At 47.0% G+C, this 17,024-nt stretch overlaps 1 protein-coding gene across 6 annotated transcripts in view; it reads right to left on the reverse strand.

The window, feature by feature from the left end:
• The window catches only part of Snap47 (synaptosome associated protein 47), a 48,063-nt gene that overhangs the window by 14,160 nt on the left and 16,879 nt on the right, over positions 1-17,024 (reverse strand). For all 6 annotated transcript variants that reach the window (XR_003850597.1, XM_029566900.1, XM_008839739.3 and 3 more), the window contains exon 4: positions 10,664-10,788. Coding sequence is in view for 5 of the 6 variants with exons in the window: in XM_029566900.1 (XP_029422760.1) it covers positions 10,664-10,788 (125 nt within the window). In the remaining variant the exon portion in view is untranslated. The remainder of the gene's footprint in view (positions 1-10,663; positions 10,789-17,024) is intronic.

Consider the following 17,024-nt stretch of genomic DNA (forward strand, 5'->3'; position numbering starts at 1 on the left):
TGAACACTGCCTGTGTTGGTACTGCTGTCACAAGATGCGGTGTGCTTGCCTGCAGACAGCTGTCCCAGGGCTGTCTCCCACTCCCTCTGTTGAGTCATTCCTCAGAAGCTGGCTAGAGCTCTGGAAAGTACACTGTGGGGTCACTGAGCCCTGGGGATGGGTGATGACCTCATACAGGAGGTCTTTTCCATCTCCTATGCTTGTGACGTCATACAGCAGATGCCAGACAGAATGGTAAACAAGGAAATGAATCCCCTGACACAGAGCAGGCCCTCCTATCACTTTCTCTGATCAATGCTGCTTTCTCACCTGCTGTGGTGTGGTGTGGTGTGGTGTGGAAGGAAGGTTGTCTTTCCTGTACCACCCACCTCCCTGTCACTTATGTCCTCTGACAAGACCTCCCAGTTTCCCATCGTCAGGCCACACACAGCCCCTGGTGGTGCTTCTCTGCAGTCTCTGGGCTCTGTCAATCACTCTGAGATGTCATTTGAGTTTACAGCAATGTACTACATAATGATGAACTGTGTACTCAGGAGTCCCATAGATTGCATCAGTCTCCCCCAACTGGTGTGAGCATACTGTGATGTGCTGACGATGCAATTCTCAGCCGATGCCCTCATCCCTAAAGGACGTGTGGCAGTGAAATGGAAACGGCTTCAGGCTATGGCCTCTTTGAAAGCTAGGGGTTGGGTCCTGCCAGAATCCTGGGTGTCTCAGCTTCCAGTCAGGCCGTGTGTGGGTCCTGTAGTACCTTAGCCACTGGCTCCCTTTAATGGATACAACCACTTGTCTTGTTTGTATTTAGGAAAAATAAGTACTTATAAGAAGGAAGAGAATTAAAGAAGAAAGTGAAAGCTGTCCATTACCCAAATTGTTATCTGTCACATTAGGATGACAGGTTGGCACCTCTATCCCCAAATCTAGAATTTGAGACTTTCTGAGATGATGTGACGGCACTGTAGAGCACCACATGTGACCTCACTAAACAGGCAACATCAAAATGCAGGTGCACTAACCAGGCATGGAGGGGTATGCCTACAATCCCAGCACTTGGGAGGTAGAGACAAGAGGATTAGGAGCTCAAGGCCAGTCTCAGCAACACAATTAAGTTTGAGGCCAGCCTAGGCTATAGGATACCCTATCTCAAAACAACAACAATAAAAATAAAAACACGACAAAACAAAAAACTCCAAAATGCAGGTGCACTAAAAATATTGAGATCATCTTGGGTTATATGTAAAAGGTATATATAAAACAAACAAATTTCATGTTTAGAATTGGTCCAGGCCCTAAAACATCTCATTATGCATGAAAATTATTCCAAAATTCTAAACAATCCACAACAGGCAACACTCTGATTCTGGGTGCTTCAGATACGGGCTGTTTGGTCCATATGAGCTATATTTTATTGCTATAGCCACATGCTTGCATGAAAACCAAAAATACAGGATTACAGTAATACCTCCAGTTGTTTCCTACTGTTTTTTTTTTTTTTTTTTTTTTTTGATCCCCCCAGTTGTTTCCTACTGTTTTTTTTTTTTTTTTTTTTTTACCTTTTTCATTCCTAGCTATCTTAAAAATGCAATTAACAGAACATAGTTTTTGGAACTTTTCACATTTTATCTCAGATAATTCTCAAACTCTTTCCTAACCAAGGCCCAGAAAGGCTGAACACTGGCCCCAAGCTCTGGGGCTCACTAGATCTAGGCTTAGCCAGCTCACAGAGACATAACCATCTGCCTGGCATTAGCTGCCATAGGATGATGACTCAGTCAAAGCACCAGGATACTGTGAGATATTACATGTCCCTGAAAAGAGAGCACCCCGCCCCCAATCAGGGTCTGGAGGAGGGACTGTCGCATCCCGGGATGCTGGACTCCAAGGTCTACTCTGGCCCTCATAGCCTGGAGTAGCCACAGAAGCTGCAGCATAGTAACTGTAATTTTTTAAATGCCCACATACCGAGGAATGAGAAATGAATATATCCAAAATAGACTTCAAACGTAAATAAACAAAAGTCATGAGTGGTTATATATAACACACATATACATAATACAAAAGTCCTCATAGGCCAGTGTGAATGTTATGCTTAAAAAACATCTTAGCCAGGACAAACACTAGCCACATGATGCAGGATAAAGGGACCACAGGCTCGCCTGGTCATAAAAACTAGGTCTCTTTGACAGACCCTGTGTGTCTGATATTTCCATTGTCATATTCCTGTAAGGCTAAATCACCTGTCTCTTCCTTGTGCACAGTGAAATTATAGCCAAAGTAAGAATACAAGTGGGATAACGATGTAGCTCAGATGAAGCTTAATTTCCAGTAGTACCATAACCACATATGGTGGTATACACCTGTAATCCCAGAACTTGGGAGTTAGAAGCAGGAAGATCAGAAGTTCAAGGTCATTCTTGACTCTGTAGCAAGTTTTCAGGCCAGCCTGGGCTACATGAGACTTTGTTTTAAAAAAAAATGAAAAGAAAAAACAGTAAGAAAGCAAGACTGGGGGCTGGAGAGATGGCTCAGTGGTTAAGAACACTGGTTGCTCTTGCAGAAGACCTGACACCCATATGATAGCTGACAACCATCTGTAACTACAGCCCCAGGGGATCAACAGCCTCTTCTGACCTCCGAGGGCACTGCACGACACAGGTGCACTTACCTACATGCAGGCAATACACGCATACACATAAAATAAAAATAACAAATACAATTTTAAAAAAAGAAAAAAAGACTGTGTATTTTGTGGCCTTTGCCTAATTATCAAAGAAAAATATTCACATATAATAATCTGTGGCCCACACAACTCATTGCCTACACAAGTTTCGGCATCTTATTGTATAACTACTCAAAATAAAGGGTGGTTGCTATCCAACCTTTGATTTGGAAAAGTCTCACCATTTTTTAAGTCTCTAAAAATAGAACCCATTCCAAATAGCCTGCTAAGACCCTTCTCCTGCCTGCCAAAATGCACTTGGAATTAATTAATACTGCCAAAACTGAAAAGACATCCAACAACTATTAGGTCTGCAGACAAAGAAAATCACTGAGCTAACTTTCCAAGCACTAGTACCTCTAGAATACTGGTTGTCTTTTTTCTTTAAGAGAGAGATTGAAGTAATTAAATAGTACCATGTACATTCCATATAACAGGAGATGGAAAGAATGGAGCTCATGAAATCTGGCCAAACCTTAAAAACAGTTGTTCCCTCTGTGGCCCAGGATGACAAGCTGTCTAGTCATCAGAACATAATGCTGCCAGCCTCTGACATACCCGGTGGCCCCTTGATGAGCCCTCTCTGGCTGTAAGTCAAAGACCAGGCTCAAAAAGGATGCTTGAAAGTCCCTGATAGACCAGTAAACAAACAGTAACCAGGCAGTTTCACCTATACAGAATACCTGACTGAAAATGCTCTGAGTTTCAGAAGAAAGAAATGCACAGCCCAGGCAGGAGTCAGGACAGACACAGCACACAAACATGTGTGTGTGTGTGTGTGTGTGTGTGTGTGTGTGTGTGTGTGTGTGTGTATCTGGGGAAGTCTCTGGGATATTGCAGGCTCTTCTGCTCAGGGAAGTTATGGATGCCCACACAATGGTCAATGGAAAGTGCTACTGTCCTGTCTGTGAGCCATGTCAGGTTCTCTCGGTGTCTATGGCTGGGAAGGGGAATGGCTTGGGTGACTCAAGTGGAACCAGGGAGGAAGTGGAAAGGAATACATGAGGTCAGGGAAGGAAGCAGACAAGAGGCCTGCGGCTGTGTTTTCAGAGAAACACAAAAGCCATTTGGCAAGGGGTTTTGCTAAGGGGAACCTTGAGGGCTCTCCAGCTGTCCTGGCCTTGCCAGTCTCTTGTGTCTGCAAGGCCACTCTGGCTCAGCAGTATCAAATGGCTGGTCTACCTGCACAAAGCTGCTTGGACTTGGGGCAAGCATCACCACCACCATGCTAGTTGACAGCAACACGATACCAGTCATACCAGAAGAACAACTATGGAGAGAGCCCATCCACCTTATCATTTCCATGTTGTCTATAACGACAGGAAGTTATGGAACCAGAACTGATGGAGGCAGCCTGTATGCATCGATCACATGGATGGCATTTCCATGAATACTATCAAGGGTCCCTGGCTTCATGATATATGGCTGTGCCTTCAAGAAAGTCCAGTTGAGGACATGCTCTGTGCCTCCAAGTATGCTGCAGTACAGTGGTTGCTATCTCTGCATAGAATCTGAAAAAAGAAGGTGCTCTGCCCTGTCACACAACCCCAGAACCTGGAGTATGACCACATGAATATGCGTGCCTACAGTGAATTAGTATGAGCTACGCTATTTGCCCTGAACTGTTCATACACTGACTCACCCAGAAACTGTGAATTTTCTTGCAGTGAGAAATTAGCAACCATTTAAGAACAGAGCTGGGATAAATCAAGCTGTCTGCAACTCTGAATAGTTCTTCCAGTAGAGCCGTTAACATGCTGTGGAGAAGGAAAAGAGGGGAAAGTTGGCTTTTGCAACAACAAAGCTCCAGGGGCTGCAGGGGCATGCTCTGCTGAGATCCGTCACACACACAGACCACCCCAGTCTCCTGTCCCAGTGGCTGCATTCCTGGGAGCTCCTGGTGGTCTGGGGCTGGCAGGAGGGCAGGCTTGAGGCTCCCATCTCATGATCCCCCATGTTATGGTGTACATGGGTCTGCCTGTGCCACTTTTGAGGGGATTCAGAGACAGAAGAGTGGCTAAGCTCAGGTCTTCCAGAATCCATGGGCCTTGAGCTACATCTGGTGGCCAGCTGCCAGTGACAAATAGCTGTTCTCACTTGAAGGCCAGACATGGAAATGGCACTGGACTACAGGGGTTTAGGGTTGTCTCAGGCCACTGTTACACTGTTCTCTGCTACCAGGCCTCAATTAGAGGTGCTCATGAAGCAAGCCAAGCGTTTGCAGAATGAGGAATCTTCACTACACAAAATGCGATGCACCTTCCCTGCAAAACGGAAGACATAGGGAAAATGTACAAGCCATAGCTCCCCATAGGTGGCCAGTCTTGGCTGACATGTGGATGCCTGATGCTGCTTCATGAGGCACAGATGCACCATCTGTTCTTACCCAAACCTCCAGGCACCTGTTGTGCAGCAAGGGACAGTAGCAAGCCTAATGCTAGACACAATGAGTCACACGGCAAGGACATAGCAACTGTCCTTCCTCATCTCAGCATGTGCTGCCTTCATGCTGCACACAGACAGACAGAAGGACAGATAGCTCCTGGCCAGTGTTCTCCCTGGTGTCACTCTCTCATTCATTTAACATGACTTGACAACTCAAAACCCAAGACCTGCTTCTCAGCAGAGACCTAAGTTGCCTCATACTTGCCACCTATTTTGACAAATTGATAAAAAGGGAAGAGAGTATCTAGAGAGATCACTGAGGAAACACAGGACTTGAATGAACTATAACCAACAATCCACATGAACACCCCAGCCTGAGGATATGGGGAAGAGCAAGTTCAGACTCACTGTACCCAAACTCTTCTGACACCAAGAGGGTAGGGACTTCTCCCCACCAACAAGCAGTCAGTTCCTCAGCAGTAGACACCAGCAAGATGTCTTCAGATTCAGTTCAGCTCTGACATCATCTGTCTAGAGACAGCATCATATCCCAAGGTCTAGGGTTCAGTTCCCCAAGATGTCCCCACCTCAGTGCAGATGTAAGCCCAGGCTATGTCACCTCCTCCTGATGACCAACAACTATAAATCAGGATTCCTAGGACCCCTCCTTGGGTTGTACTGATTTGCTTAAGCAGCTCACGGAACTTGTGTTGATTGGTTTATCATGAGGATAATGTACCAAGGATGCACAAAAGAGATGCAAGAGGTCAGGAATGGGGACAGAAAGGGGCTTCCATGCTCTCCTTTGGTACCATCCCCCCATGCTCCTCTATATATTCAACTACCCAGAAGCTCTCTGAACCTGTCCCTAGGGATTTTATGAAGGTTTCTTTCCATGGGAGTGACTGATCCAACCACTGGCCATTGGTGATCCACTCAACCTTCAGCCCCTCTTTTTTCTCTGGGGGCTGGGGTGAGGTTGTCCCTACCCTCTGATCCTACCCTGGTCTTTCTCTCTTTCTTTTTTAAAAATAATTTATTGAGAATTTCATACATGCATATAAGGTGTTTTGATCAAATCCATGCCCACTCCCTCCCCTCCAACTCCTCCCATATCTCCCCATCACTTTTTTCTGATAACTTCATCCTACCCTCATCTTTTAGTGACCAGCCCCACCCTGAAGCTACCCTAGGGACAGCTGGCCAACAGAGGTCCTTGTTAGCATGGGAAGAATGAATCAGAAACCCCCTCCCACCGCCTCGTACTTTGGTGACATTCTCCAGCATACATCATATGCCAGGAAATGAGGCTCAATAAACTTACAAAGACTGAAATAATAGGAAGTATCTCTTATGACCACAGTGGAATCAAACTAGAAATGTGGAAATCCATAACATTCACAGATATATAGAAATTAAACAGCACACTTTGAAACAACCAATGGAAGGAAATTAGTAAATTCTTTGAGATGAATGAAAATGAAAACACAACATAGGAAGCAAACCAAATCCATATGGGATGGATGGATCCTGGAGTGCAGACCTTGATGTGAGGAAATCAATGATTCACCATGTTAGCAGTACAAGCAGGAAAGCCACAGGGTCATCTCTACTAGAGCAGGGAGGGCATTGATAAAAGCCAGCATGCCCTCCTGATCAAACACTCTGACACAGAACAGCAGGCCTTCCTCAAGGGGGCAACAGGCATTCATGAGAAGCATAGAGCTGATGAGGCTGCAAGCTTTTCCTGGGAAACAAAGATGTAAAGTCCGTACCCTGGAGGTCAAAATTGTGATGAAAGAAAGGAAAAAGGCAATGATCTTGGAAAGAAAAAATGACTCCCGTGTGCAGAAAAAACCCCAACAACTCAGCTAGTATTATCATTTTGAGATAGGGTTTCACTATGCAGCCCTGGCTGGCCTCAAACTCACTATGTAAACTAAACTGACTTGAACTCTAAGGTTCACCTACCTGTCACTAGGGCCAGCTGTGTCCACCTGCCCACAACCCACTAGACCTCACGAGCTTGATGTTCACCTCCCAAGTGCATCACCATGCCCAGCAGAGGACATCTGTGCTACTTCATTCTCTCCTTCTACCATGTAGGTCCCAAGGATCGAACTGAGGTCATCAGGCTTGGCAGCAAGTGCATTTACCTGCTAAGCCATTTCACTGGCCCATGAATCTCTTGAAACAGGTTCTATAAACAATGGAGAGCCACAAAATTATTTCCAGAAAGCTCCAGTTAACTATCAGGGCAGGTATAGATGCATTGTAGAACTGGAGCATAGGGGAGATTCCAAAGATGGAAACATCAAGTCCGCAAAACCAGCATGCTTTGTGGGCCTCAGCTGCCCAGTATGAGAAGCCACTCCACACTCTTCCCAACACAACACTGGATGTCACACACAGGAATCTCCTTTCTCCACCATAGCCTGTTGTTAGGGCCAGCTGTGTCCTCCTGTCTACAACCCACCAGATCTGACCAGCTTGATTTCTACCAGTTCCCTCCCAGTGAAAGGCAACATGGGATGAACAACCTCCCAACAGGTCAGGACACAGAAAGAGAGACAGGAAGAAACCCCACATATACCCAGTATGTCCTGCTTTGGGACAGTACTGTTTTATCATCTGCAAACCCTTCACCAATAAGTGTGACTCTGAGGATCCCATGAACCAAATGTAGCCACAGTTTTGAGGAAGAGCAGACACTACCAGTTACCAGTCAAGAAGCTCTGCCAAATCTAGGGGATGTGCTTCCTTGTGGCCTCCTGGGTTCTTCCTCCCCCAGGCACAGTGACGTGGCAGATGGTGGCCACAGACCGCACACCCACTCAGCCTACTCCCATCCTGGTACAATCCTGGCCACCTCCCCGCTAACATCCCAACTGCAATTTAAATCACCAAGACACATCTCAACATAATAGCTTTAATAGCTTCTGCAACCCAAACCACAGCTGGATGGAGGAGGATTTCTTGCATTTTTGTTTTCCCCCGAATTTAACTCATTCCTACTTATGCTTGAGCTTCAACTGTACAGCTAGGAATTCTCTAAATATGAAACATGTGTTTTACCTCAAAAAGACTATCTCATGTGATGCTAGGCTGCTACTTCTGACCAGGAGGCAGTCTCTGCCTGTCTTCTTCTGTGCCCTAGTAGCTTTCCTAGGGCCCTGTCTAGTGTCATAGCCCCTATTACAACACCAAGGCCCCTACACATGGTACCCAGTGTTGCCAGTGTGGACTATCCTGGACACTGGTGCAGACAGCCATGTCCTATCCCATTTTGGGCTTGGGATGTGTTCATTTTGACATCATTCCATCTTGTCCCCAACTTTAGGGTAGGGCTGGTAGAGTAGATGTTCAGAAACAGGAAGGGCTTCTCAGACTACATGACCATTATTGCAATTAACAAGTAAAGTTCCCACATAAACACAACTGTGGGATGCAGACATTCTTGTAGAGGTAGGCATGGGGTGCCCTCAGACCCACCATCTCAAGGCCCATGTACTCTGGTTCAGGCTGTCAGGAGGGTACTCAGGGAAATCCCAGATTTTTGGGCCTTGATGCACTAGGCTTTCTCAAAACCCCACAAAAGTATGACCACACCCGGGAGGTCCCATAGTCAATGTGATTAGTGACCTGCAGAAGGTGCTGGTCACAGCTAGCAGTGTGCCTGTGCCATGCTTAAAAACAACCACCAGACTACAAGGAAAAAGGGATGACAAATATGTTTAAAATATCCCGTAGAAAAGATGAATGCTTTTTTTTGTTTTCCCCAAAGAGGAAATTGCTAAGGTCAAAAGAAGTCTGTGCCTATGTGGACAAAAATCTGAGAACTCATTTTTAAAAACAGGTTTAACGGAATGACTGTTCATATCCACTGCACTGCCCAATGGGAGTGGACAGTGCTCTACCTGAGCCATGTTCCCCAAAGCTGAAAGTCTGTATCAACTGCAATTCCCAGGGACAGTCCCTTAGTGTGGCTACAGGCCCTAGAGATTAGACATGCCCACAGGAGGTCTCGGGCAGTCCAAGCTCTTACTTAGTATTTTAATCACTTAATTTTTTAGGTAAAATTAGGATTATGCTTACTTTTTTTAATAGCTTTTTAAAAAAATTTTTTACATTTCTTTACTTTGAGATAGGCTTGTACTATGCAGGCCAGGTTAGGCTTGAATCCATGATCCTATTGCTTCATCCTCATTCTCCTGACATGAACAGCTTTTCTGGGTGCTGCTTGTTTCTGTTATTGTTTTGGTTTGGTTTATGAGACAGCATCTCTCTATATATAGCCTCAGCCAGCCTTGAACTCCTGGCAGTCCTCTTGTCTCAGCCTTCTGAGTACTGGGATTACAGAGGTGAGCCATTATACCTTTCAAGTGTCCTTAGCTTTTAAGGGTATATACTGAAATATCTATAGGTGAAATGACTTGCTGGTAAGGTGCTACTTCAAAAACTAGTAGAGGGGTTGGAGACGTGGCTCAGCAGAGGCTCTTGCAGAGGACCCAGGTTTGGTTCCCAGCACTCATATGGTGGGTAACAACCATCCCTAACTCCAGTTTCAGGAGATCCTATGCCCTCTTCTGACCTCCATGGGCAATGCACAACACAGGTGCACTTATATACATGTAGGCAATACACTCATACAGATAAAAATAATAAATAAGGGGCTGGAGAGACAACTCAGCAGTTAAGAACACTGTTCTTGCAGAAGACCTGGGTTCGAATCCTAGCACCCACATGGCAGCTAACAACTGTCCATAACTCCAGTTCTAGGGGATCCGACAGCCTCTTCTGTCTTCCGTGGGCATTGTGTGACACGGGTGCACTTACCTACATGCAGGCAATACACACATACACATAAAATAAAAATAATAAAATATTTAAATTTAAAAGATAATAAATATTTTTAAAAACCAGTAGAAAAAGCAACTGCACTATCCAGCAAAACTATAGGTATGTAAGTTAAAAGTATTTACATGGAATACTTAAATTTCAATATCCTAAGGAAAAGTGTTAAGCTTCTTTAAGAACGTAGTAGAGGGGTTGGAGAGGTGGCTCAGCAGAGGCTCTTGCAGAGGACCCAGGTTTGGTCCCTCAACTGTACATGCACATCTGCAGAGCAGAGAACATGCTCACGTGTAGCACCCACATGTGCACCAAGCACACACAACATACATACATAGAGCACATGAATGCTGCAGAGCACACACAGGTAGATACAGCATACATATAGGGTACAGCACAGGTACAGCATATACACAGTGTACATACACAGAGTCCACACACATGCATAACACAGATTCAAAGGTAGAAGTGGCCACCAGGGAAATTGGGTGAGCATGCTATGGGTCTGCATGCCATGAAACTAGGGACCTGAGATGGGCAGCTCCCCTCCTGTCTTTCTCCAACTATAGGAAGTACAGCAAACCCTGAGACTTAAGCAGCCCTTGCACAATCCAAAAGAGGCCTATCTTCAGGCAGGAGAGAGATGAGACTCGGGTTGAGAGAACAAGGATGCCAAACTGGCCCATTGTGGGAGTGGGGACCCTTTACCTGTGTCAGCTCCTGGGCTTCCCCCTCAGAGAGTAATGGCCAGCTCTTCTGCAGCTGCAGCAGCCCGCCCTCCTGGCCTCCAGTGGGCAGCTCGTGGTGTGTGGTGCAGCCGATCAGTCCGGATGCTGGAACAGAAAGCTGAGGTCAGTGGTGAAAACTTCTGGAAGGTGCAAACCACACACAAGCATTCAGAATCTCACAGAGGGGCATTTAAGACTGCCACAGGGAAGGGTGTATATCTAAGTGTCCATATGAGTCTATTTGGTGCCTATGCCTCTGCAGAGCTGAATGCCCCACCTCAAGGCCCCATCTAGCCTCTCCTCCATTGGAGTTTGCAAAACAATACAAATGCAGGGCTAATTCTGTAACTATCTCCTAAAATAAAATGCTTAATTTTTTTAAGATTGGCATATAAAACAGAAGAACCATTGAACCCAGGTGAAATATACATATAACACATCACCAGGAAATGTGGGGATAGTTGAGCTATTCCACAGAACACTGTGGTTCCAGAGAGCACAGGAAATGGCCAGCTTTTGGAGCCAAGCTGAGCTTCATGTAGGAGCCTGCCGCCATCTGGGTGACTCAGAGCTGCCCTCCCTGTGGTCAGGCGGGGCTCAGATCAATGGGGCAGCCCTGCAGCTCTTACAGACCAACACACACCTGCATGCTGGATACTCTCTGCACCCAAGATAGGCAGCTGGCCTTAACGGTGCAGCATGGCTCCTGGTGGATGCTGCAGGGTGCCACCTGTTCTTCATTTAGAGGACAACTCCAACCACAACCCCAGCATTTCACGACCCAGATAAGGACTGCAATTGAAGTCTGATCCTCACTTTTCCCCACAATGTAGGCCATCCTAGATGTGGGGCAGCAGTCGAGTACATTTACTAGGCTGGGAAGAAAGAGAAAGAATACCAGGTTTGACAAGTAGCCCCTCCAGTGGCCTCCACACTACCTCAGCTAGACTGAGGAACAACGGCCTGAAGGCCATAGCTACATATCAGAGAAGGACTGGAAAGGAAGCATCCTGAGGAAGCTCTCACTGGGCCCTGGGACAGGAACCAAAAAGATCCCAACACATGACTGTCCTTCCTAGAAAGAGACCAGGTGCAAAATCGCCACTCTCTATCCCTTCCAACAGTCCTTACAAGGAAACCTACCCTAAGAGTGGCAGAAGTAGCTAAGAACTAGTCATACTCACCGGAGGAAGGCAGGCAGGGTAAGGACAGGTCTGTAGGACCAGGTAGATAAACATAGGAGTGCCTTGGGGGACACCCCTTCACCTCACATACACCCTGCACACATTAGTATGTGAACCCAGTCTACTAAACAGTAGTGTTAGGACCCCTCACTGGGATGGTCACTTCCCTACTTCAATCCAAACGAACAAAATAAATCTGATTGCAAGAAGCCAAACTGATTTTACAACCTGTGTTTATGTCTGCAAGGTGCTAATGTGGTGGTGGTGGTAGCTCTCTTTTATCCCCTCCCACCACAGCTGACGGCCATCCCAGCTACCATTTCTCAGGGCTCTCATTACTGAACTCTTCTGTTCATGGGAGTTCTTTGCTGGTATAGTGGCCAGCAAAAGGACACAGGTAACTGGGTTTGAAGGACAGGCAGAAAGGCCTGGCCCACCAGCCATTAGTCTGAGGAGATGGTGGTGTGTAGACCTGGAGTGAGAGCTCCAGTATGAAGAAGGCTCTTTTGGGTGGGTGAGAGAGCAAGGGATACTGTCCATGGACCCAAAGGACCACACTGTCTATATGATGGTGCCCTCTGCCCTATGCAGACTTGCTTAGGAGCCTGGGATACAGTGATCCTTTCAGCCTGGTCTGTAATTAGCTGTATACAGTCTGTGATATTCATATTGCACACAGTCTCAGTGCTCCTGCGCTGCTAAGACCGTCCCCAGAGTCTCTTGGGACTCTTAATTGCAGCATGGGCTCAGGAAGCAGAGCTCCAGTGCTGCTGACTGTGGCTGCCATACCTGAAGCTATGGAAGTGTTCCCAACTGACTGAAGCTACAGGACAGACCCTGACTGAGACCAGAGAACACATCCCAACTAACACTAAAGGGCAGATCCCGACTAACTGAAGCTACAGGATAGGTCCAAATTGACTGAATTTCAACAACTGGGACTTTGCTTCAACAAGCAGAAAGCTGAAGAAAGACTCTTCTAATGGGATGTTACTAATTACCACAGACACATGGAGTCAGGGATGTTTTCCACAAGCTGTGGGATTAGCTGGGACCCATCTAAGCCACAGGACTATGCCACCTCCAGGGCTGGTTGCTGACTCGTCGCTCCATGTTGTGAAACATCTGAGATGAATTACTGTGGCTCTGGGCAGGATGGTTTCTGTCTCTTCGGTCATTAATGATCTGTTTAATAAAAGCAGCAAGAATGGCTCCTGTGGTGAGGGAATGAGACTGCAGGAGGAAGGAGGCATGAGATGGCCCTAGGGGAGGTCAGCTGGCAGAAGAGACAGACACTGGCCACCATAAGAGCCCTCTGTACAGCCTGAGGGCCTCCCCTCCACAGAAGACATACAGCTCAAAGCAAAGGCTTCAAGCCTGTCCTGGGCAGATCTCTCTCCTGCAACCTAGCCTCACATGCCTCATCTGCACTTGGAAAGCATCTCTAGTAGGGGCCTCCAACTATGTGAAGCTTGGGAAACTGGTACATAGGTCAGAAAGCAAAATGCACATTTATTCACACAGGCAAGACAGAACGAAGAAGGGGAAACAGAAGGAGATGGTAACATCTGTGTCTCCACAGACATCTACACTTCCACAGTGATGAAGTAGTACATGGAACATTCTGACACGGAGGACACGAGAGGGCACAGGTGTTTGAGGGCCAAGCTGCTCCCCCTAACCAGGCTCCTGGCCACCCCAAATCAGTACAGTGCAACCCCAAGGACCCTGCCTTTGGACCCCAAGAGCTTCATCATTCAAAGTACCACCCATGTCTGCATCCCCACAGACCTTGCCCTTGGTCCCAGAGAGCTCTGTGATACCTGTGGTACCTGTGTCTCTGGGGACCCTTCAGAGCTCTGCTACATCTCAGTACTGCACCTGTGTCCCCGGGGTCCCTGTTCTGGGGCTCCCTCCTGAGAGCCTGGCCATGCAGGCACAGGGCTTACATACTTGAGGACCTCATCCTGGAGTGCCTACCTCCTGGGACCCTAAAGGGCTTCTTCATTCCTCAGCCCAAGCCAGAGTCCTCTGCCGCAAAAGATAGCCTAGAGGAAGTGGCTCAGATGCAGTCATCTGTCCTCACTTGTACTTTGTGCTGTCTGGTCCTGGGACACAGTGAGTAGCTTCAGGCATGAGTGCTGAGCATTGTTCAGCAAGCAGGTGACTGGGGGCTCCTTGGTCCCAGCTGTAGGAGGACCTTCTACACAGGGGACAACAGCAAGCAGCAAAGGCAGTTATCAAACAAATGGCCCACAGACATGCCATGCATGTTTTAGCCACAAGATGTGAAAGGATGCCTTACTACTGATGGCTATCCCAAATAAACCATGAAAGCATATGACATGGGACCCAGCAGGGTACTCTGCCCATTAGTCCTCCTACAAGCTTTCCAGGGCATTGTTAGAGTCAGGGAGCCCTGGAACCCTGCGGAAAGAAAAGGCCAGGTGGAGATGAGGTGAGGTGAGAGACTAGGTAGCTTGTATGGATGCTCCCTGGATATGATGAGGAGGCACACTAACAACAGGTGGTGATGACAGAGTATAAGTGCGGATGGAGGCAACACTGCTCTAACCCTAAAACTCAAGAGTCCATATGCTGCTGCAAACCCCAAGATACTCTGGAACTGTTCGTGCACAAAATCGTTGAAAATAATGTATAAAATCCCCTCAGACTTTGTGCCTATGGCAGATATGAAACAGTGGTGAACTTCATGTGCAGACTTGGGCCCCATCCCCCAGAGATTTCACTACCTATATATAAATATTCCATAACTCAGAGTCTGAGATACCTGTTACCACAAGCATATCAGATAAGGGATAAATAACCTCAACTATTTTTCAGACCTTCATTCCTGCAATTTTGAAACTATTCTAAGCTCACGAAGTCTTTAAGGATGCTATGAAGGGAAACAGCAATCAAGAGAAGTTTGGCTGAAGCAACACAGCCCATTTTCCTCCTCTCTAGGCCTAGGCCCAGGCCACTTCTGGGGTCTGCAGGAAGCATTCACTACAGTAAGTCTCTGGAGAGTTTCCCCCTGCTAAAAGAAACTCCCAGCAGCAGCTGGCCATGCTGCGAGGCTGCCCCCATGTGGCCACATGCACACTGCACACCTCCAGGAGAGGCTGGGTCCTGGGGCCTCAGTCAAGGCTTCCACCTTGCACTGCCTCCACAGTTTCCACCTCCCAGCAGTAAGACAGATGTTGGCTATGCACTGCAACACATGAAGGTAAGGGCCAAGGTGCCAACCCTCCCACCAAGCTGTGGCCACTGAGTTCCCACCCATTTGAAGGCCATCTTCCCCACTATGCCTCAGCACATATGAATTTCCTGCACAGACCTGGCCAGCTGTGAGGCGTACCCATCCGCTAGAAATGAGGACAGCACTTCCCATGAGTGCACTAAGACACTCCAGAGAGTTCCCAGGAGGCACAAACAACACAGATGTCACACTCCAGGTGCTCCACTCATTCCATACAAGGGTCCCTGTGACAGCCACCTTCCTATGCCCCTTGCAAAGAACAGGTTCCCAGCAACCTAATCAAATCCCAACATGCTGTTGCTAAGAGAGTTATTATAAAGACATCCCTCAGGCCAACATCCATAATAAGGGAAGTTGGCCTGTATCTGCTGGGAAGCTACTCTGATCAAGTGGGATTGGGAAGCACACCTATGGCTTTCCACACCTGGGACTTACCAAACTCCAACTAGACAATACCCACAGGATGGGTGCCTATCTTATAATGAACCTCTGGCTACACAAGTTATGGAATCCACCTATCCAGTAAAGTCATTAAAACCCCAGAAACTTCAGGAGGTTACCTTCCTATAGGCTAGTGTCAGCTCCTTGGTCCCTCCACTGATAGCTGCTTTGTCCCTAGGATGTCACATGCCTCCTCCCTGAGGAGGCACACACACACACACACACACACCACCTCTGTACTCAGTCCTGCCTCTACTAATGGAGACCCACACTTCTTGCTTCTCAGCCTTGTGTCTTGCTGGATACTCTGAGTCCTGTGCACCTTCCTTCCTTAAAAGAGCTGAGCATGGCAGCTTGTTATCTCATGCTGATAGAAGTCCTGTTCTATGCTGTAGCATCTCCTCTGTTACATCTTTGTCCTCAACTTGCTCTGAAACACCTTCCCTAATTCTTACCCAATGTGCTGGACAGTTTCAGTTGTCAATGTTGACATCCCCTGGGTAAAGGGAATAACCTGGGAATAACTTCAGTTGAGGAATTACTGCCATTGGATTGGCCTGCAGCCACGTCTATGGAGTATTTTCTTGATTGTTGAGCTATGCGGGAGGGCCCAACCCACTCTGGGCAGTGCCACCCCTGGACAAGTAGTCCTGGGTTATTTAAGAAAGTAAGCTAAGAGGGGCTGCAGAGATGGCTCAGCGGTTAAGAGCACTGACTGCTCTTGCAGAGGACCTGAGTTCGATTCCCATCACCCACACTGTGGCTATGAACCGTCCTTAACTCCAGTTCCAGGGGAATCTGAAGCTCTCTTCTGGCCTCTGCGGCATTGCACAACATGGGTGCACTCATATACATGCAGGAAATACACTCATACACATAAACTAATAAATAAAATATTTAAAAAAAGAAAGCAGGCTAAGCCAGGTGTGGCGGCACATGCCTGTAGTCCCAGCACTTGGGAGGCAGAGGCAGGTGGAGCTCTATGAGTTCGAGGCCAGCCTGGTCTACATAGTGAGTTCCAGGACAGCAGGAGCTATAGGAAGACCCTGTCTCAAAAAAAGACAAAAAACAAACAAACAAACAAAAAAAAACAAAACAAAACAAAAGAAAGCAGGCTAAGCACAGGCCAAGGGAGCAAGCCAGTAAAAAGCATTCCTCCATGGTCTATGCTTCAGCTCCTGCCTCCAGGTTCCTGCTCTGACTTTTCTCAGTGATAAATTGTCACCTGGGAAATGTAAGATAAAATAAACCCTTTCCTCCCCAAGCCGATTTTGATCAGTGTTTTTTTTTTTTTATTACACCAATAGAAAGTAACCAGTTCAACACCAAAGAGGTTGAACACTATGGTGAATGTGCAAGCAGTGTCCACATTTTTCCTCTACCGTGGACCTTGGTGTTAGGTCCTGCTGCTCCACATGGCCCACTGCACAGCACTTGAAAATGAAATTCACAGC

The sequence above is a fragment of the Nannospalax galili genome, unplaced genomic scaffold (assembly GCF_000622305.1).
Source record: "Nannospalax galili isolate Female #2095 unplaced genomic scaffold, S.galili_v1.0 scaffold730, whole genome shotgun sequence".
Taxonomy (NCBI): Eukaryota; Metazoa; Chordata; class Mammalia; order Rodentia; family Spalacidae; genus Nannospalax; species Nannospalax galili.